This window comes from Gossypium arboreum, chromosome 1 (assembly GCF_025698485.1).
Source record: "Gossypium arboreum isolate Shixiya-1 chromosome 1, ASM2569848v2, whole genome shotgun sequence".
NCBI lineage: Eukaryota > Viridiplantae > Streptophyta > Magnoliopsida > Malvales > Malvaceae > Gossypium > Gossypium arboreum.
This window is the reverse complement of record NC_069070.1, coordinates 40,811,542-40,834,953: the sequence shown is the minus strand read 5'-3', so window position 1 is coordinate 40,834,953 and position 23,412 is coordinate 40,811,542. Positions and strand designations below refer to the sequence as shown.

General features: G+C 31.8%; 2 protein-coding genes across 2 annotated transcripts; both read right to left on the bottom strand.

Annotated features, from left to right (window-relative positions):
• Positions 1 to 2,324: 2,324 nt before the first annotated feature.
• LOC108478488 (BTB/POZ domain-containing protein At3g19850) lies at positions 2,325 to 4,708 on the bottom strand. The gene is made up of 3 exons (XM_017780949.2): positions 4,175 to 4,708; positions 2,940 to 4,070; positions 2,325 to 2,854 (listed from the first exon to the last, which is right to left on the bottom strand). The coding sequence occupies exons 1-3, from the start codon at positions 4,235 to 4,237 to the stop codon at positions 2,441 to 2,443; spliced, it is 1,608 nt and encodes a 535-aa protein (XP_017636438.1). The 5' UTR covers positions 4,238 to 4,708; the 3' UTR covers positions 2,325 to 2,440.
• Positions 4,709 to 5,283: 575 nt separating this feature from the next.
• On the bottom strand, positions 5,284 to 10,142 carry LOC108476568 (transcription initiation factor TFIID subunit 15-like). Its single transcript, XM_017778807.2, has 8 exons — positions 9,936 to 10,142; positions 9,473 to 9,628; positions 9,035 to 9,381; positions 8,724 to 8,918; positions 8,265 to 8,348; positions 6,632 to 6,710; positions 6,423 to 6,549; positions 5,284 to 5,793 (listed from the first exon to the last, which is right to left on the bottom strand). Exons 2-8 carry the CDS (start codon positions 9,590 to 9,592, stop codon positions 5,579 to 5,581), a joined length of 1,167 nt encoding a protein of 388 aa, XP_017634296.1. The 5' UTR covers positions 9,593 to 9,628; positions 9,936 to 10,142; the 3' UTR covers positions 5,284 to 5,578.
• Positions 10,143 to 23,412: the final 13,270 nt, after the last annotated feature.

Sequence of the window (23,412 nt, the reverse complement as noted above, 5' to 3'; positions counted from 1 at the left end):
TGCTTGCCTAATCTCTTCTCCATCCTTTTTGTTGGGCCCTTGGTTTTCCAAAGATGGTGCAGGCTTCGGCTGCTTGAGGTTCCCATGGGTTATTTCAGATCAACCTTGTTCTTGGTTTACATTCATTGCTCCTCCCTCTCCCTTAACTTGGTTCCCTGGGGCTGCTGGGAGCAGAGTTCTAAGTTTGGTGTCCACCATAGTCTTTGACGCTTGGCATGGTCATTTGTGGGGCGTTGTTTCGATTGTCCGCTTTTAGTGTCTTTGTTGCTCCCTCTCCTGCCAAAACCAATGCACTGGCCTGGGTTCTCCTTGGCCTAGTGAGCAGGCTTCTACCGTTATGGTTGGTGCTGCTGCCATAAGTTTGAATAGGAGAACGACGAAGATTGCTCTTTTTCTTGTTTTGGGGTTGTGTTGTATTGACTGAGATTTTGGGCAGTTTATTCCTCTATTTGCTATTGTTTTTGGGTGCTTGTTTTGGTTTTGGGTTGATTCCGTAGCAGTTTTCCTGCCATCATTTGTTTTTTCGTTTTTCTGTTTATGGAAAAATATGGCTATGAACTTCGTGGATTTAATTGTATATTTGTGTTGGTTAAAAAAATATTATTTTTGTGTTCATTGTAGAGATGTTCATGGGTTGGTCTGAGTTAGGTTTGGATTGAGCTTAAACATGATATTAATATATTTTATGCTTGTCCAAGCTCGGTCTGTCCCGAAATATGGGTATAAATTTTTGTTTAAATCCGTCTCTATTTGCAAAAGAATAACCCAAGTCTATTTTAGGCTCATTAGTATTTTCAATTTTTTTTAAAAATATTTATATTATATTTTTAAGTATTTAATTATTTTATAAATAAAATTAATTTTTTTTATATAGTTATCTTAACATTATTTTAATGTTTATATTAGAGTAATAATATATATTTAGTATAGGTTTATTCTTTTAATGTGTTTTAAATTACATAATATAAAGTATTATAAACTTAAAAATCGATCAGATCATGCTCGGATCTTAAATGTTCAAGCTCATATTTTAATTGAGTCTATTTTTTGTTCAAACTTATTTTTTGGGCCTAATATTTTTATTAAAATACTCTTAAATTTTGAGCGTGCCTTCAAGTCTAAATAGATAATTCAACCCATGAATAGGTCTAATTTATTGCTTGATATAATTTTATCAACATACATTCTCGTTTAAACTTTTAAAATATATATATATTAAAACATAAAAAATTGTCCTTATATTTAATTTTATATTAAATTAAAAATATTTATTACTTAAATTAATAATTTCGATTATAAAACAGCCAAGCCACTTTCCGCAAGCAAACAAATGTTGGTTTAGTTTTGGAAAAAGATGTAGTAAGCGTCCTATATACCCCAAAGCAAAAGCATGTTACATACATAGTAAGGTAACACCTAAATTCCCCTCCCCATGTTATATGTGTCATGCTTATTATTATAATAATTTTAAGCATATTAAAATTAATAATGGAATAAAATATTTAAAAAATTACTATCATTTTCATCCAAGAAAATCGATAAATATATAGTAAGATAGCAACAAAAAAAAAAATCAGGGTTAATCATAGATTCCCCCTAAATTACTACCTCTTTTATACAAAAAGTCAAAAAGAAAATTGGAAAAATTGTTGGGAAAAGAGAGCAAAAATCCAAAAAAAAAGCAAATACATGTTTTGTCTTAATAAAACCACAACAGCAAACAATACATATATGTTTGTTTAATAATCACGGGATCAGTCGTATAACCCCAATTGACATTATTAAAATAATCACATGTTGACAGACAATGAAACAATAAACCAACCGAAGCCTCCCCATAGTTTCCTCCTTCACTCTTGGCCTTTTCCTCCCACTATAGCCCCCCAGCTCCCCCCCTCTTTTTATTTCTTATATCATCTATTAGTACACTCCTTTTTTTTTTTAATTTATATCAATTTGGCTTTTTCTTTCTAGTAAAGATCTGTATTTTCTTTGGTTAATGTGTTGTTTGCTTTTGAATTTATATATATGTATATTGTTGATTCCATACTTTAAAAATATTATGTTCTTATTTAATCAACTACTTAAGTATTTTATAAATAAGTGGGAGATTTTGTTAAATGGACAGGAAAAGAAATATACAAATGAACTCAGATAAAAACTTTTTAATTTACACTGAAAATTTCCCATCCATATTTTTATAAGAAAACATATAATTAAGATATTCACCATATTTGAATGTCATAATTAGATATTTATGTTAAATTTTTAAAGTATAAAATACAATTACAATGTAAATTTTTACTTTTCAAGTAATCATACAATTTCTCAAACCAAAAAGAAAAAACTTATTTACTTTTTCAATGTAATCATGCATTTTCTCAAATCTTGGCTTCCATTTATCAAACACTAACCCCCTTCAGTAATTATACAAAGAACTTCAACAAAATCTTGGCAAAGTTGCATTGTAGCAAGGGGTGACGGCACTGTTATGCCTTACCAACTTTGACATCTGCCCCTTCATTTCCTTACACGCTTTCTCTAATTCTACCACTCTCCATTGCATCTTTTGCAAATTTAGCTTCATATATTCAGTCCCTTCTGAAAAATTCTCTGCTGATGATGAATCTATGCTATCATGGTACAACACCCGGCTGCCTTTGGGATTACTCCCATATAACATTATCTCATTTTGGGGTACTTTAGATTGCTGTGATATGAGTGCTTGAACTGAAATATTTGGTGGGATTCTTGGATTCTTGGCTAGCTCTTTGCTTGCTTCAAATGTGAGCTTTTCATAGTTGAGACATCTGCAAAGCCTTGATCTATCTTCAAAAGAAAGTGTAGGATGGGACTGCAATAGCCATTTGTGAAACATCAACTCTATGAGTTGAAAATAGAGGGGGCAAAAAAAAAAAAAAAAGGTATGAAATGGTCACCTGAAGATAGAAATCAATAGCTCTATAGACCCCATCAAAGCAATCTCTAGCAGAATGTGGTAAACTCTCAGCAACTGCAAGGAACTTAGAGGTGTTGAGGTTCTGATCAGGAGATATTTCTCTCAAATACTTATCTATTAATCTTCCAAGCTTCTTCATCTTCTCTGAATTCACCCCTTCACTATTAACAAACACTGTAATCAATCTTATTACCAGATTGACATCATAAACACCCTTGTTATGTCCAGATACCAACAAGTCATCTACAGTTGCTTCATCGAGATTCTCACCAATCAATCTCTCCAACCCTGCCCTATAGTCTTTGCTGAGACTAAAACCAGATACAAGTCTCAATACCCAGAAAAGTTTCCTGCAAGAAAATTTGGTTTTCCCCACTAGGATAACCCCATGAACAGCTGTGTCAGCCAGACCACCATATTCAGATTTTGAGGTTGGTGAACCTTGGGGTCTGCTTTTGAGGTAATGGAGAAGGAACCTTGTGAGTGTAAAACTGTTGTTTTGGTTCCCATAAGCACCCAAGTTCCTAATGATTTTTTCTATAATCTTTGGACTTAGTATTGTCAAGTCATCAAACCACCAATCCTTGCCTGATTTAGTACATGGGCTAGCTGACTCAGGAGAGGCTTTGGATGTTGAAGAGAATCTGAACCCAAAACTTGTCTCAGGTGAAGATGATGACGATGAAGATGTTATGAAGTTCATATCTGAATTCTGAGCAATCTTTGCTAACAATGCAAAAATAAACTTTTGGATTAGACCATATGAATCTGCATATGAAAAGAATGGCTCACAACTCCTTAGGCTCATGATTAAATCAGTCCAAGACCAATCAAACATCCCTTCAAGGAACTTTTCTGTTTGTCTCAAGAGATTGTTGGTTGATGTTTTCTCAGTCATACCAAGAAAAAAAGCACAGCAATAAAGGAGAGGTACATTGGAAACGGTGATTTCAACTCCACCATAGCTATAACAGAACCTTGCAACTTGCTCAAACCCATCTGGTCCTCCAGGGAAATCATTGAGCTCTATAACATAATTTTCAATCTGGGTTTTTCTCTTTTGTTTCCTAATGATCTTCTTCAACCTTCCCGAGAAAGCTGATATAATATTCTGAAAAAAAAAAAGTTCCAACAAACATATTCGCAAACAGTGGTTCTACTTGTCCATACAAATGAAATTAAGAAAGAAAAAACCCCAGAAATGAAAGAACTTACTTCATGAAGGAAGAAAGCATGTTTATCATTAATGATAATCTGAAGATTGATGAACTGAGGCATTGCTATTGCTTGTTTTTTTCCCAGGTTTTAGCTTGGCATAGAATGAAGCAATGAAACCAAAATAAAGGAGGCTTTTGTTAGTATGTGACAAAGAAGAAACAGGAAAGGGTGTTGAGTGGCAAAAGAGGCGCAACGAATATGATTATATATTAGAGAGAAGCCATAGCCTAAAAACTCCAAGTAGAAATTATTGAACCATTTAGGTAATGGATAAGTAAAACCAGCAAACTTATGCCATATTGCCAACATGCCACGGGATGTGCGTTCCCAATTTTATAATCAATGATGTTTGTCGATCTGTATACTTTATTTTGCCAAAAAGAATCCTGCCACACCGGTAGGTTATAGACAAAACCTTCAAAAACTCTTCCATGCATGCATATGATACTTATATATAAATGCCATTTTTTAGATGTTTGGAAGCAAAAGGGATTAGATTCAATTCTTTGACTGAGAAGAGATATCTACATATTATATATATCAAACATTGAGCCACTTGGCTAACCTTTTTTTCTAAGCCAATAAAATTCATTTACTAATAAAGGATTACAAGGTTAAAGGATATCATTCCCGTTCAATGATAGAGCATATTTTAATATGTCAAAGTCTAGAGATTTTTGTATAAAGTCATCACTTCATTTATTTTTTATTCTATACCTTTAATTTCAAATGTTTTGATTACTTTTATATATTAAAGTTTATTCTATCAACTTTCATTTAATTATTTGCTATCTTGTGAGATTTTGTTATATGTCATTAATAAATATCGTGGTTAGATATTTGGTACACTGTTAATAAAGTTTTAAACTACACAAGTAAATCGGTGGTTAGATATATAAATGTGTATTGTATCTGGAGTTGGTTTATGAATTATGATGTAGCATCAATTTTATTACAAAGAATAAATTTGTATAATGACTATGGATAGTCTATGTATGAAAATAAGGTCATATTGGAGGTGTTAATTGATGTGTACCTACTTACTAATTTTTTCATGTCGGTATTATGTAATATTCAATAACCCAAAGTTGTGTCAGTGTAGAACATTTTTGAAGAATGATGTCAACCAACTTTTGAAGAATGCTCCAACATTCATCTCGAGTTTCAAGAATGCTAAAAAGAAGGCTCTGAAATACCATAGCAAGGACATAAAATCATTAACTGTTTTAATTTCAAAATCTAAACTCTCCTATAGTACCAAAACTGTGGCCACCCCATCACACTAAATCCACAATACATCCAACTCTAGATACTAGTCTTTGCTAAGATGCCAATTCAACTCAAAATGTTTCAATCAACTGCCATATTCTAACCACATTAAAGTCACCCATTCTTTCTTTCTCAGTAAAAGTATCTGCCTCGGTCTCGATCCCGTCCATAATCTCTATCACGCTCATAATCATAATCACGGCTCCGATCCTTTCCCCTATCCCTCTCTCTGCTTCGACTACGGCGTCTTTCCCTATCTTCACGCTCTCTATTCTTGCTACTTTCTCTATCATCCCGTTCCCTTCCTCTGTCTCTGCTTCTCTCTCTTCCATCCCTATCAATCACACCTGCCAGATACAATGTTTTATAAAATTAAAAAAAAAAAAAAAAAACTGTTGATGTGCCTTGGTTCTGCTGAGACCTGCAGGTTCACAGGTCAAGTGGCACATCAACAAGTCTGGTATTGTTCCCAGTGGGAATTTTGTCTCCCACCTTAGTCGAGGGCTTAAGTGCCTGAATAGGCGGCGGATTCACAGACCATAAGCATCTAGTAGGATGCCTGAGAAGGCAAAACCATGCACAATTGAGCTCTCGGCAGAGTCTGAGACAAAACTTCCACTGGATACAATACTGAATGTGTCGAGGGTCCCACCCTCAACAAGAATACTGTTTTTTTCTGGGGTATAAATGAAATAAGTGTTGTTTTATTTAAGTTAAAAAAAATGTTTATAGTATGAGCTCAGTATTTTATGCCTATATGAAAGTTTTCAATGAGTATCTATCTGGGCTAAAGCTGATATGAAATATGGTTACCTCTTTTACAAAATATACTGTAAAACAAAATTAGTAGTCAAACTAATCTGGAGCCAAGGAACCTAAACTAGGACCCTATATCTTTCATTTTCAGTATGGCAATCAGTATCTAAAAACAACGCATCCTCATATGAAGTAATTATCAACGAAATGAACCTAATACCTAGTTCCCCAACCTCCCAGCCAGCACGGCCTGAACGTGGTAGCACTCGAGCAGCTTCAGCTTGTTGTGTTTTTGCTCGAAACTTTTTCTTGAGATTGCCAAACTCATCATACATCTCACCATCATCCTGAGGATAACACATAATTACCATAAAATTTAAGATATTCAATGAACTAAGCTTCAAGTAATGATAACACATATATTTTTACTTCTGCTTCACGTCGACGTCGCCTTGTTTCCTCTATCTCTTCTTCATCAAGTTCTTTGTAACCACCAGCACGTCCTCCTCTGTTAACCACAGGTTTAAAGCAAACGTAAGATGCTTTGCACATTGCAGTAAAAATCGAAGGGTAGGAGTGAAAGCTCAGTAATACTGTAGTAAAATGTCAAAAACAAACTAGCATTTCACTCCATCTAGTAAAAGCATATTAAATGAGTCAAAAAAATGGGATGTGAATACAATTAAAGAAAAGAACATAGAAGAGGAAATGAAGCCAATGCTCTGATAATAAAATTAATTAACAAGTAGAAGAATACCGTGAAAGCACATAACAAGAATGCCTATGCAGTAATGGCAGTTACTCCAGAACATCACTACAGAATCAGGTAAAACTGTTTAAAAGGAATAATGCACTGTGTAGAAGAATGTACACAATTCAGGTAATAAGAGGAAACTACATTTCTTTTCAGTTTCCCTCCAATGAAGTGAATGTCTAACTAACTAAATTTAGGAATCTTCTTGCTCTCAAGATAGCCAGTAGCACAACAAATTCCAACAAGTTCAAATAATGGAAATGGGCAGCTAACGAGAAAATGATGGAACAAACTTAAGAAAGTTGAATACCAGTTGTACTAACAAAACCCAATCAAGCCAATAAAATAGGGTCTAACCAGCATATCTAGCGCAAAGAAAACTAATTGACAAACATATTTAACAAAAAATGATGGAAACCAGATTTCCAAGACATTTGGCTCAAATAAATAGTAAGAAAGTACTGAAAGAAGTTCAAGAGCACAAAAAGGAACTGCCTGACTACATATAAAGGAGCAAAATTGATGCACAGAAAAATAAACTCAAAGCATAAACCATTTTTGTTCCAAAAAGCTTTTCCAGTGAAATAATAATAACAACAATAACAACAACAACAACAAAAAAAGAATAGTTTGTGGTCCAGGCCATTGTGTGTACCCTAATCATGAAAAAAAAATAGTTAAATCATGAAAGAAATGAAATAAAGAAAATACAATAATGAGCTGGTTTATTGGAATTTTCTTTTATTTTCCATCTCCTTCAAGTGAATGGAGTGTGGTACAAGTTTCTTTTAGAAAAGGACAAGTAAGGAAAAGTTAATGCATTTGAAAGAAAGCAAAGGCATGTTTTAGCAACATTATATGAATTGGAAAAGGTGAAGATCGAAAGGGGGTGTCTCATGCCTGATTGGAAATAGTAATGGCAACAATATCACTACTGTCAATGAAACATGGTTCTCAGCTTTCTCACTATAACTCAAAAAGATTAAAAGATACAAAAGAGAAACCACTGGCAAAAAGAGAAATAGGGAAAACAAATTAATGCCAATGCCCATCCAAAACCAAAAGGTAAATCAGAGGAAAAGAACACTTGTAAGGTTGACGACTTCTTCATGTAAGATTAAAGGTCCACATTACCCTCAAGGATACTCTTACAACATGAATGAAATGAAGCAAATGATTAAGCTACACAATGCCAACATAGAAAAGTAAATCAACAATACAAAGAAGATAGATAAATTTTTCAATGAAAATATCCACAAGATTTTAATTTGTAACTAAGATTAGAATATATCAAATACTTATGAATACCTCACACCACCCTCATTGTGACCAGGTTTATTAGTGTTGCAAATATTGCATTTCATACGCTTAGCCCAGTTGATGTTACCACACCTGTTACAGAGAAATGCAAAGAACTGAAATGAATAACGTTGCGCAAAAGATGGCATTACATTCAAATATAAAAAACACACCCAGATTTCTTAACATTTGTAGAGTTGAAGTGTAAAATGCTTAAAGCACCAATAAAACCACCCCTAGTGGCTCCTCACCAATTTGTATAATCCAGCAAAATGTTAAAGACATCACTTTGGCTTAGCTCAAGTGGCAAGAGAAGGGGCATGTTACAGTAGAGATATTATGTTCGAGCAGTAGTGCTCTCCTTTGCACCAAATAAACACAAAAACTAAAAGAAAATCTTGACTTTCCTAAGATCACACAAGGACCAGAAAAGAAGAAAATATTTCACTCGAGCATTAGAAGTCATACATTGGGCAAGGCCAATCATTTGGGCCAAAAAGTCCACCAGTAGCAGCTACTGCTCGGCCATGACCTCCAGAATCAGGAGCACCTCGACCCCTCCCACGACCACCAGCCCCTCCAACACCACCAGATGCACCTGCGGGTCGAGCAGTTCCACATCGATTGCACACACCACGGAATGAAAAGTTGACATTGGAACAACTGCAACCAGAAACATAAATTATATGAAGTATGAAAATAATGATCAGAGGTAAAGACAATTGGAAGGAAATGTTACAGAAGAGCAAGAAGCTGCTCACCAATATCACATCACAGACCTTGTATTCGGACAGAGCCAATCTCCCTCCTGTTGCCACGTCTTTCCTGAAGCATCAACCCGACCTCTACCCCTTCCACCACCCCCATCCATGTCCTTAGCTGCATCATCCTCAAATCCACCATTATCAGCAGCTGCAGTTGGAACATCTACAACAGCATTACTACTCTTACTCTCTGCCATAAAAACACCAATTGTGCTCCCATGGAAATTCTTGTCATTAAACCATTCAACAGCAGCCAATGCAGCATGTGGATCCTCGTAAGTAACAGTAGCATCACCTTTCGGCTCATTTGTCACCTTATCTCGGTATAACCATATCTTAGGTCGACCAGTTCGCTTATCTTTCTATAAAATCAGAAAAAAACACAACAATAAGGTGACAGATAACACAAACAGCTGCATACATTTTGTTTTTCCATCAAAACTTTATGAATACCTTTAGCAAGCCAATGGTTCCAAAATATTCAGCTAACATACTTTCATCGGTTCCCTCAGGTAAATTACAAACATAAATGGAACCGTTTGTAGGGTATCCTCTTCCTGAATTGCTTGCCATAGTTTCTTCACTTCATCAAAATCCTTCTAGAAAGCTCTAAACAAAATTAAAAGGTAAGCTAGGTTTAAAATTAGCAAAAAGGGAAACGCTTAATTGATACTGCAAGGTTCCATTAACAGAAAATACTATAAAAATTTATTAACATATCACAACAAAATAAACACAGGTAGATCTCACCTTAATTCTTTCATTTTTTTCTTTTAAAGAAAAAGAAATTTAAGCTAAATCAAAATTTAAGAGCAAACAAAATAAATTAAAAACGCTAAAATATAGGATAATCAGGAAACATACGACAAAGATCTGAAGCGAAGAAATAAAGGGAAAGGAGAGATGGAATTCTCACTGGTAGTGGTGGCGCAGGCGGCGGTGGTGGAAGATCAAATATGTGAAAGTGAAGATGGCCGTGGTTTCGTCGCCAGCGACACCGGTGGTATATTTTCTCTTCCTCCTTACGATACGAGTTGAGGATAGGGCTTCTTTTTTTTATAACGGGTCCTGCCGAGAGTGGCGTCTCCCGCTCGGGTGTTGTTATTATTAACTAATTAATTGAAAGAAACATAAACATAAGTAAAAACTTTCTTTTATATATTTTTTAATGCTTAGGCATAAAATTTTGAAAGAAAAATATAATATTTAAAATTTTCGATAAAATAATTTTAAACATATATTTTCTTAAAATAATTATTTAATTAAAACATTTAAAATAAGCAAAGAAAAAAATGATATAATATATAAAAGTACAGGTTTAATTTTTTTAACTCAATACTCTTTGTTTTCTGCCACATTACTAAATTAATTATAATTTAATTCAGAATTGTTAGTTAAAAATATGTGTTAATTTTAAAATATATTTATTATTTGAATAGAATTCTAATTATAAAATATAGATAAAAATTGTGATAATTATTTCTCATGTATCTTCTATAACATGTTACTAAATTGACATTTGAAAAAATTATAATATTTAATTTAGAATTATTATTAATTTAAAAATTAATATAAAATAGAATTTATGATGATTACACATTTAAAAATAATTATAATTTAATTTATAAATTTAGCTAAAAGGAATAACTTACATTGATCCTAACAACTAAGGTTTTAGGCACTAATAAAATTTTGCCATATCATCAAAATTTAAAGACATAAAATTATTATTATACACTCATCTATAGAGAAATTATTTTATGGACCTTTCCCACCACATAGTCCCCTTTCAATTATTTAATAACATTGCAATAATTTTTTCCATGTCATTGACACATAATGTTAATAATTTTTTTTATCCTGAACCTAAAACTTAAAACCTAAAGCCCTAAACATGAATCCCAAACTCGAACCGTTAAGTTTTGAACTCGAACCCTTGAACCTTAAATTTGAGTCATGAACCCCAAACTTTGAACCTTAAACTTTAAATATCAAACCCAAACCTTAAACCTTGAGATTTGGGGTTCAAGGGTTTGGGGTTCAAGGTTCAAGGTTCAAGTTCAAGATTCGGGATAAAATAATTACTAAAATTATATGTTAATGTCATAGAAAAAATTGCACAAAAATTACTATTTTTTAAAAAGTTAGTTGCACAAAAATTAAAAAAATATTAACTTATGAAAAAATGATTAAAATTTGTAAAACAAGGAAAAATGTTTGTTTATAATTTTAAAAATTAATTATTTTAAGTAATTTAATTAAAGTTAAATTAAGTTGGAGAAGATATTAGATATAGATGAGTATATAATAATACTTTATTATCTTTAAAATTTAATGACGTGATTAGGGGTGAGCGTTCGATCGAATCGAATGAAAAAATTTCAAGTTAAATCGAGTTGTCGAATCCTATTTTATCATCCTAACTCGATTTGAAATTTTCTCGAATCGAGTCTAGTGAGATGAAATTCGAATTGAATCAAATATATTTGTTCAAGTTAAATTTTAAAAAATAATTTTGGGTCCTTATAATCACTATCACCCACCGTAATCAAATTTGCCTACCGTAATAAAATTTATTATTAACTTTCATCCCCTTCTTTGCTTGCTTAGTTGCTTCAATTATCTTTTGATACTTGTCACTATGTATTTTGAAATTAAAAAATATATTAAATGTAAAAATGTGATTTTTAATAAAAGTTATCTTAAAGATAAAATGTGAAATTGATACCAACATAAAATTTTAACATGAATATTTTATAGCATGATCAATAAATCAATTTTAATAAAAATTTATAGGTTCAATATGATTAAACAATTCAATAATATAAATAGTAGATATAAATAAATATTTTTGAAGATAATATAAATAAAATTATTACTATTTAGGTTTAGGAATTTTTTGGATGATTTTAATTTTTGATTTGGGGTAAAATGTGAGAAGTAAAAGTTTAGGGGAAAATAAAAAATTTTGGGGATTGAGAGTAAAATTTTTTTTGAGGGGGGGGATGGGTTTGAGGTAGAATGGGGTGGGATGTGAGAGGAGTAAAAGTTTTCGGGAGAAAGTGGGAATGAGTAAAAGTTTTGGGGGAAAGTAAAGAGGTTTGAGAGTTTGGGTTAAAATTGTAAAATATTATAGTTTGGTATTCGATTTATTCGAATTATTCGAGTTATTCAAATTCAAAAACCAAACTCAATTCGAACTCGAAATTTGAAAAAAAATGGAGTTGACTTGAATAATTCGATTAATTTGAATAACTCGATTCGTTTAACTCGGAATTCATTTTTTTTATTTTTTTGAGTCGAATCGAATTTTTCTCACCCTCTAAACGTGATACTATTTTATTGGTGCCTAAAAATTATACTATTTTAAAATGATCCTATTATAATTTTTTCCCTACCTGAAAAAGTTTAGTTAAAAATGTTCTTACAATTACAATCATTTGTAACAAAGTTTTTCTTTAACATTTTATTTTATTGTTTTATTTGATATTATTTTTGTTACATATTAATTACAAATTATTCTAGTGAATTTATTCATTATAAATAAAATAGATTAAAATTAAATACCGTAAGAATTTATTTTATGACATATCAATTTTTATTGTTTGTACAAATGATTTACTAATAGGAGTTTTTGGTACTACCATATTTGAATTATCAAAATAATTAATATATTTTAATATCGTTTAAAATTATTATTTTAAATCATGATTACATGGATTTTAATTATGATTTAAAATTTTTAATATTAGTAAAATTTATTGATCTACAAAATATCAATATTTTAATATGATATTTAAAAAATATTTTTATTATATTTGAATTGTTAAATAAGTTAATATGTTTTAGGTATATTTAAAATTTGAAATAAGAAATTAAAAATTAATTGCAATAATTAAAAATACATTATATAAAAATTAATTAAAAATTAAGTGTATAAAATCACATGCAACGCATGTGACATTATAATCTAGTAATTTTAGAAATTTATTTTATTTTATTTTATTTTGAAAAAAGTGCCAATTTTATTTAAAATAGAGTTGTTACTTGAATAGCATCGAGTAGTTAGGTGTATTCAATCAAGTAGCATAGAAAAATTACTGGTAAATTCAATGGAGATTGTTAGTATTAATAAGTTAAAATTATATAATAATAATGCAACATTAAAACAATGATTATTCGAAGAGGCAATATTTAATCATATTCAAACAACAATGGCAATAGAGAGTGATTGAAGATTATTTATTAAATTGATGATGACGAATATAATGTTATGATATTATTTTTAAATTTTTATGTAAGTTGTTTATATTATGTGAAGCAAACACTCTTAAAATTATATTTTTTATCCATCCATTATTTACTTGGTGTAAGTGGAAAATGTTTTTTGGATTTGTTTTAAAAGAAAGTCAAATTTCAATAATTATTTTAATCATCATTATTAAATGTGTTTATCAATTAGTGTAGATATCTTCCTAATTATCATGAATTATTATTATAATTGTTACATGTAGAGAAATTATCATCATCAATAACTAAAAATACATTAATTAAAATTAATTAAAAATTAAATGCATAAAATCACATGCATTTTCCTACGAATAGCTATATAACTAGTTTCTTATCCCGTGCGATGCACATATTTACTTGTATGTATCAATTAAATTATAATGTGTTACAAAATTTGTACCATTTCATAAATACTATGTAGATAATATTATTTAAACTATTTTGTATTTATAATTGTGAAGGAAAAGAAAGAAAAGGAAAAGAAAGAAAAGCTTAAAGAAAGGAAATAATCGAGGCGTAGTTAGAATATTTTTTTGGGGCGGATTAAGTTGTATATTTTACGATAGTAAAAATACAATGTCATCATTTTAATAGCTTATATTTCTATAATTTGTAAAGGATTAAATTAAATTTTTATTATTTTTAGAGGGCCAAAATGAAATTTCACCATTACTAATTTAAAATTTTGTAAATTATAAAAGGCTAAAGGAGAAAATTTTTCATTTTAGGAGAGTATTTCAAAAATGATTAAATATTATTTTATTTGAATGATTAAAATTAGTAAAGGAATTTAAAAAATTGTTTGACAAAACTATGCATTGGAATGGGAATGATTGAATATAGTAATTTCTTACTATTATCATAACATACTTAAATAGAAAATTAAGGAGTAAAACAGATATTTTAACATAATTGAGAGATGTATTTTCTTGTTTAAATTTTGAGAAGTGCATAGTTAGACTTAGAGTTAGGAAAACTTTATGCATTAACCGACCTAGCCTAATTGGCTAGATATACATATACACATTTCATCATTTCCAAACCTTAATCTTTCCATTGTTTTGTCTTTGTTCATTTGTCTGTTTCATTTGAAGGTTTGATTATTTTAGAGAGATTACAACAATGGAGTCAATGCTAGCTTTTACTTTTTGTAAGAGTGGTAGGGGGAGTCTATGGGACTGTTTGTTTACTTAGCCAATATCATAAGCTTGTTCCTGTTCCCTATCCGGTATCACTTTCTGTTAATCTTCACCGAGATCTTTGCTTGACAAGGAATGTAGATTCTTCATGGTTTTCATGGTTGCTCAAATATTGTCCAAATGCTACGATTCATTTTCCATCTCTGAACTTGAGGTGAATTATGATAACTTGTAACACCCTAAACTCGGCCTAGACATTATGATCGGATTGTAGAGGTTACATCATATGTGAAAATACAAAAACTTAATTTTCTAAAAAAAATTCACTTTCACCTGAAAGAAATCCAAGTTCATGAAAATGAACCAATTTATTTTTTTGAAACCCGTGAGTACGTTGAAGGAAACCATATTTGTAAAATTTACCAAAACATATTTAACATACTTGCCTCATTTGTGAGATAAATCATCTTAGTAAATTTCAATTAATTTTGCAGCGAAAAAAACCTTATAACGTAACGATTTTAAAACAGTGGTACACTTTTAGTTATCTTAAATTAAGCGTAATTAAAAGTTAAAAAATTTTACGAAATAAATGTCAAAAATCCTAACATTCTAAACAAAACTTAAATGTCCAAAAATTGGTAAAACCAAAGAAAGTCCAAAATGTCCATATTAAACAAAAGAGAGTCCATAATACTTAAGCCAAATACATTAAACTCGAGCTCCAGAGTCACCGTCCAATCCTAAGTCAGAGGATTCCTTGAAAAGAAGCAAAAAAAAAAAGAAAAAGAAGTGAGCTTTAAGCCCAGTGTGTGATTTGACCCATAATTTTAGTACAAGTAAATATAATCATCATACCGTTTCATAAACATATCAAAATTCAAATTAAAGTATATCTTATCATATCATAACATATCGTAACATATCATATCATATCATATCATATCATATCATATCATATTGTAACAAAACATATCATATCATGTCCTACCCCCATCTGTTACACACCATCTCTGTCCACCTAATCACATCATATAGGACTGCAAGAGTCTATCCATCCAATGACACCAATATGTAGAAGTGTGCCACTCATATAATTGCATCTGAGTTGCCATATACAAATTTACGGTCTAGCCGCCATAGCCCCAGTATAAGCTATTATATACCACTTCCTCCATCATATTATATCCCACCCCTAAAACACATGCATATCATAATTATATACATACATACTTATATCATATATCATATGGCATGCATACACACGTACTTTCATATAATAACATATGGTTAAATTGTAACATATCCTACTTAGCATACCTCTTAAACTTACCCATGTATTTTTACATATTAGTATTTATGCTTTTCCGGCCCTATATAATGCCCACGAACCCAAATTTTGAGTCTTTCAAACAACCTCAAATCGGGCCCAAAAATTTGCCAAAAGGGCCCACACTTTTCAAAAAGCTAGCCCGTGTGATTTGCATAATCTCACACGGCCATGTACCCCACATGGGCTACCAACACGACTTGTAAAAACACAAACGACTATGTGGCGACACACAGTGAGTCACATGGCCTACACATACAGCTATGTGACACTGGTAAGTTTTGAAAAATAACCTAGTCTCGCAATTTATTCGAGTTTCAAATGAGTTTTTGGGTCGATTTCACACACCTGATTGCGAAATCAATTAACCATGCAGCTAGGAACTCCCGATACCTACACTGAAACATCCAATCAAACCATCTACTTGTTAAAAACTCATATATTTTAATATTTTTTTGTCAAAAATTCAGCCCCTAAAACGGAATTCGTATACTTATTACTCAAAAACAACGCCAAAGATGGAAACTACTCTATTGGAAGATTCTAATTTTTGCACCCTTCGCCTATTCAAAAATCATAAAATACCAATCAAATATTTGAATAGAAAATATACCAACAACCTCACTTCACTTAAAACCGATTAAACTAAAACAACCATGAAAAACCAAAAGAGTATTTGAGCGAACTTACACTGAGAATGGAAAATGATCCAAGTAATAGACTTAATGGAAGTATTGAAGAATAACCCAAAAGAAGAAAAATAAATCAAGTGGGGAAGAAAACCAAAGAACAAAAACAAAGAAAATAAAATTGGAAGAATTGTGAAAGAAAGAAGGAACATGCAAGGGATGGCAGGGTTGGGTGATTGAAAACAAAAATGAGAAAAAATAGGAATTGGGTAAAATTAGTTTTAAAATAAAATAAAATACTAAGAGGTTTAATTAATCCAAATCCCACCCACCAGATATTTTTAAGAATTTTTCTTAAACTCAACAACGAACAAGTGCAAAGGACAAAAATATTACACTCATGTGCAAAACGAGATTGAAACACAAGACCAAGTGACAAGCTGAATCATTACCATAGAACCAATAAGCTCATTCTTGTTAACAAAATAACAAAATTAAAAGATAACCCGAAAGACTAAATTTGGTCATAACACAAAATAAATCAGAAAAATCTCAAAACATTGGAGTCGAACCCAAGGCCTAAACCAAACTTTCAAGGCACTTAACCAACACACCAAATCAAATTATTTAACAATTTATGAAATTAAAATCTAAGAAATTTGGGGCATCACATAACTTGGTTCTTGAGTATGCCTTTGGTGGGACTCTTTTGGATTTGATCCATAAATACAGTGGAAAGATACCGAAAATTGATGTGTAGTAGGGGTAAAGCCAGAAATTTTTTTTAGCCTTAATTAAATTGTATATTTTTATGATAGTAAAAATGTAATTTCACCATTTTAATAGCTTATATATTTATAATTTTTAAAGGACTAAATTAATTTGTTATCATTTTTGGGGCCTGTAACGCCCCAAAAATCCTGAAAACCAAAAATCCCAAAATCCTGAACTTTCTTTGTTTCGATTTTCATAAAAAATGTGTTTAATATTCTTATCCAAGCGATAATTTTAGTAGGTCTTAGTTAAGGTTTGAGTTCGAACCTAGGAATAAATGAAATTATAGTTTAGATATTAAAAGAATCAGGGCTGGCAAGTAGTTGGGCTTTTAAATAAAGTTAGGGGAAAGTAGTATCAAAAAGCCTTGTAGAAGAGTGGCAAAGTGACGCTACTTAGAGTGTAGGGAGGTGGCGTTAATAGCTAGCAAGGAGATCTAAGGTTCGAATCTTAGCTTAGTGTTTTTAGAAGTTTAATTTTGGCCTTCTAAGGTTCGAATCCTAGCTAATGCCGAATTTCCTTCACCCTGTTACCAGAAACTCTTTTCTCTAAAAGCCGAAAACCCTTTTCTTTCTTTTCTTTTTCTTCTTTCTTGTGCCGAATTCTACTCTTCCTCTACCTTATTGCTGACTTTTCTTTGTTTTTCCTTGGAGCCGAATAACTACCTCATTGCTGACCCGACCCGGCCCATGCACACCTCTAGCCGGAATAGGCTAAATGGGCCTGATGGGCTATTGGGCCCATAATAGGCAAAGATTGATAAGTGATGCTATGTGTTAGAAAATTTGTATGTGAGCATGAGTATAATATGATTGGGGCCTAATGGGCCATATGAAGGTGAATTGGGCCTAGTGGGCCATAAGAATATGAACTGGGCCAGATGGGCCATTTGAATAAGATTGGACCTAGTGGGCTATATGCATGTATGTAGGGGTATTGGGCCTAGTACATGATGACTACATAAAACTTAATTAATGAATTGAGATCATGGACAAGTCATAGGGTTAAGGTGTGGCAACGGGTATATGCATGTCTAGGATTGGATCTAGGAAGAGCTTGATACTTAAGCGGTCTTAATGACCCACCTTCTCTTCTCTGGAATCGTACTTGGTGCATAGTATTCGTTCACCTTAGCTCACAGGGCTTGTTCATGGGCCAAGGTAAGTGAAAACCGTAATTAAAGGAAACTTACCAAAATGCCCCTAAGGGAAAAAATGACCAAAATACCCCTAGGTGTTGAATGTAAGTTTTGTTGATGTGACATGCATACATATTATGTTCTGCTTAGGTTGCATATGGGGTGGGAATTATGGTACGGAGGAAGTATATGAGGATCGCATGGTTGCCTGACAATTATGGATCCACTAACGGCTTTTGAAGCTCAATATGTAAATGAAGGTAGTTTCGCAACCGGGCTACCATTGGTGTGTGGGCTGGGTGGGTTGATATTTATATCCCCACATGGTGTGATGGGGGACAGATCTGGTGTGTAGCGGATGGATAATTTGAATGGGATTGCATTGCATGTTTGATGTATGATGATTTTTGAATGCTTGTTTTCCGATGAGGGTTGTACACACTGAGTTTGTGAAAACTCACCCCCTTTTTTACTTTATTTTCAGGTGATGCTCAGTAGATGGTTCGACGTTTGGAGGGACTCTAGGTGGCCAGCTAGCAAGACAAATTTGGATTTTTTTTAAGCTTATAAGTTTTATTTTATTAAGTATGTTTCAGACCAGATTGTAATAAGGTTTTCATTATGCTATTATTACTTGAAGTACTATTATTTCCATTGTAACTACGAGAAGTTGAACATGGGTTTCCTAAATTATAGTATGTTTTCTCTGTTTCCGCAACTTAATTTCTAAATGATAAGTTTTCTTAAATCAAATGCTTAAAACAAGGCTTTCGCAACTGAAAGGTGTGTTTATTAAGGTTTCTTTTGTTTAAAAAGGGTTTTCAATGAAAACACGATTTTTGCTAAAACACTTCAATGTAACACGTCAGATTCGGCCATAACATCTGGGCCGGGTTTGGGGTGTTATAGGGCCAAAGTGAAATTTTACCATTACTAATTTAAAATTTTATAAATTATAAAAGGACCTAAATGGAAAATTTTACATTTTAGGGGGTCGCGGCCCCTTCTAGCCCCATGGATTCACCACTATGTATGAGGTTATACGAAAATGATATTAGAAGGGTTTCATCATAGCTGATTTCAAGTCAACCAAGGAACATGAAGAAGGAGACATGATGTCAGCTTGGTGTTTTCGCATTATATGTTGCTAGAATCAGTTATGTGTGGGGAAATTAGTAGTGGTTTGGATATATGGTCATTAAGGTATGTTGTTATAGAGATGATGACCAGAAAGTTGTCTTGGGTATCATTTACCTTGACCCCAATCACTATGACTTGTGGATGAAGATTGTTTGCTCTAAGCATCCACTAGCTGTACCCCAAGAGACGTTGATGGCAGGTAAAGATTTTTTGATAAGATATTTCGCTAGTGATCCTCATCAACGTTGGAGTGCTGAAAATTTGATAACCCATCCTTTTCTGTTTCTTGAGCAGTCTCAATTAATGGCATTTTCACCATGTAATGAGACTTTGCTTTCGCATGAAATGGTATGGTTTGAAATAAACAAAGCCCTCTCTCTATCTCAAAGTTCAATTTGGTACTAAAAAGAACTAAGAAAAATATGAGTTAATATGGATGTTAGGGCTTTAGGGTTTTGAAAATTGGCAAGTTATGTAGGATTTTATGTTTTATATTTTATGTCTAAGCATTGTTCTTAAATAATTCTAGTAGAATTTTGAAAATTTTATGTTTTCTTTTATACTGTAGAATATTCACCTCTAATTATATCGTTTATGTATAAACTTTGAAGTGTTCTATATAAAGTACTTAAAATGACTTAACTAGCGTTGGATCATGAGCCAAACTTGTTTTTAACTTTTCTTTTTTCCTTTTAATGTTTTTATTGAACATTCATATTTTAACACACATTCATATATATATGCATATAGATATATAGTTTATGATCATATGCGAGACTTTCCAAATATATGAAAATCTATTTTATATAAATATCTAACACTCGTCTAAATATAAGTAACATAACCCACTACTATAAAACTTGTTAATTAAGATTTCCTTATGTTTTGTCTACTACATTGCAACTAATTGCTTTGTTATTATCTTCAAGTGATGACTTTATACATCATTATATGTGAGAAATGTTAGAGTATGCCCAAAGACCAATCATGAGATGATTGTAATAACATACTTGTTTTACCTCGTTTATTAATATAAGACATTACCATTATTATTTCAGTTTCTTTTCTGTGTATATAAATAAACTGTTTTATACTAATGTCCTGAGAATAATATGATTATTCTTAAAAAGTCCTTAGTCGAGTATTATTGTGGGCTTGAACAACAATAATGCATTAAGACTAACGTGGGAGAGTTCCATAATTCGTGCTATATTTTCTTCTTCAATAATAAATGAAAAGAGTGTAGTTTATTGATGACAAAGTGTTGTCATTGACATGAGATGTTAAAATCAATACATGAGTATGTTTGTTAGAGAACAACAGATTGGATTGACCCACTATGATTATGTTTCTTGGATTATTATGTAATAGTTACAACATTACTCGTAATGATTACTATGTATACGATCTTCAGACTTGAGATCATCATTATCTTAACATCGTGAGTTGTATATTTTGATACAGTCAAACGTCCACTATAACTGGTTGTTTTATAAAGACTGATGTTGGATATACCACAATCTATGTAGTGGGATATGGTTGATCACTATAAGATTTGTCCCTCCTACATAATGGGAGTAATATCTTAGGCCACTTGATTGAGTGAGACTAGAAATGCATGACCATGCTCGAATAAGTTGATATGAGATATCATACTTATTTGTTTATCATAGTCTACTCAGGATATCAAGAAACATTAGATGGACTATGCAAATGTAACTATTCCATGACTTGTGTCCATTCTAGATATAAAAGACAAAAAGATTTAATACATGAAGGGTTAATCACAGAGAGGTTATATCGAATCATGACTTATTGTAACTTAGGTAGCAATGATACATTGCTAGATGCCACTCATTGTTTGTACTATTAGAATCATTCTAGTTTTACTGCTAATGTTACAAGAACCTACATGGTCACACTCTATGGTTGAAATGGATGGAATCCAAATATAGTTGGTATTGTTTTTTACTGTCACATGAATTAAATTAATTATAAAATTAACTTAATTGGCGGTAAATATCAAATGAATTATATGTACAAGTACATTGTACATATAATGAGAACATGGTTAAATTAATATATATGAATTTGATTCAGTATAAAATTTATCTAAATATAATTTATTGAAATCATAATTATAATTATTGTAATTATAATTTACGATCGAATATTATTATAATTATTGTAATTGTAATTTTTCGGTCAAACATTATTATAATTATGGTAATTATAGTAATTATATTTGGTTAATTATTATAATGAATTTTGATTTATATTAAAAGATCAACCATTCTCGAATTAAGATATATAGGGTTTTCAAGAAAACCTAATATACTTGAAATAAAAAGGAGTAAGGTCTAGCAGTCGTTATTTAGTGAATTTTCTCTAAAAAATTTAAGAGAGTTCTTGTCATTCGTTGTCACACCGGGTGGATTATTTAAAGGCTGAAACTTTTCGTAGCAGCTTGGTATCGACATGCAATTGTGTAATCAATTTCACAATAGTTATCTTTGGTTTTCTAGATGATTAAAGGTAATCGTTCATACACTTCTCACCCTGATTCATTCCTCGCATATGGATCCCGGGATGTGATCGCCGTATTTAATTTTTTCACTGCACCATAGAGTGTACTGGTGTTCTTATAGTGGTATCAGAGCCATTTGTACGATATAGACTCGAGTTTAAACCCTTAAGAGATGCAATTGTATAAGATGCATCCTTTACTTTTCTTACGTTTTTTATTTAATCTTGAATATGTGATATTCGTTAATATTGCTTTAAGTCGTAATATGCATAATTTGTTCCTTTTGATTATTGATTAAATGTTAATTATAATTTTTTTGGCTTACTAGGTTTCGTTTTTGTAAAGTGTTAACAAATCTGTTATCTCAATGACAGTGATGAAGTTGCCATTTCTAGTTAAGAGTTAACTGGTTATCTTTGTTCGGACTTGGAACAAGGGTTGTTCCAGTAAGAAACCTCAAGGGTGAAAATCTTGAAAACACGATACTGTTGATAAAAGTTATCAAATCATGAGGTTTCAAGCATATCTGGTTGAACAGTAATCCATTCAGACTGCTTCCTTCGCATCCATCACAGATCCTCATTTTTTTCTCAATTTTTTTCTTGCACCGCGAGCTTTTTAGGCCAAATAAAAACGAGGACCCTGGGTGTATGTTACAAAAGTAGAAGGGACTTTTAATGATTCACTTTAAAAAAAATGTTGGATAAAACATGTTTTATTCTGTTTGCTATGTTTGACATGCACAGTGTTTAAAATGCATATTTATAGCCAAATAATCCATTTGAAAAGGTTGTAAATTTTATATATATGACTGGTGTGTCGTGCCTTACTAATTTTCTCTTATATTTCTCTTCTCATCTTAGTCCCTTGTATGTAAAATGAGTTTCTACAAATTGTAAATTATATGAATTACTGTGGGCCAAACGAGAAGAAAGATGAGCCAACTAAAGTGGATAAGAACCTTGTGAAGTGGCTTACACCTTTAGGTTTCCTTTTGGTTCTCCATTTGGTTTGGAAGGAACCATCTTATTTTATGGGCTATAACTATTGGACTTATTTATTACTTTACTTATTCATGTATGAGATGCTATGGATGTTTAAAACATGCCAAATATTTAAGTATGTTAAAGTTTGATAACAATAAACAATATTAGTTGATGAGATCAATTAAAGGACTAAATGGACTAAAGTAGACCATAATTGGTGAGATGCAACCTTAATAAAATTCCCTCAATCAAAATATTAAGTCGACGTTGCCTTCCAATCATTTCCCTCATTGAGGCCTCGATCGATACTATGTAGGTTCTACTAAAACGAAGTCCTAGTATCTATCTTGGTTAAACGCGAAGAATAAGCAAGTTATATTCGCTGGTTAAAACATTGGTTAGTGACTTGATAGGTTACTCTAATAGGATTAGAAACCTAG

Coding starts and splice junctions, on each gene's coding strand:
- LOC108476568 (XM_017778807.2), bottom strand. CDS start 9,592: ATGGCAAGCAATTCAGGAAGAGGATACCCTACAAACGGTTCCATTTAT. Junction 8,919..9,034: donor TGGCTCTGTCCGAATACAAG/GTCTGTGATGTG, acceptor TTCTGGTTGCAG/TTGTTCCAATGTCAACTTTT. Junction 5,794..6,422: donor CTGGGAGGTTGGGGAACTAG/GTATTAGGTTCA, acceptor TGTATCTGGCAG/GTGTGATTGATAGGGATGGA.
- LOC108478488 (XM_017780949.2), bottom strand. CDS start 4,237: ATGCCTCAGTTCATCAATCTTCAGATTATCATTAATGATAAACATGCT. Junction 4,071..4,174: donor ATGCTTTCTTCCTTCATGAA/GTAAGTTCTTTC, acceptor TTTTTTTTTCAG/AATATTATATCAGCTTTCTC. Junction 2,855..2,939: donor CTATTGATTTCTATCTTCAG/GTGACCATTTCA, acceptor TGGCTATTGCAG/TCCCATCCTACACTTTCTTT.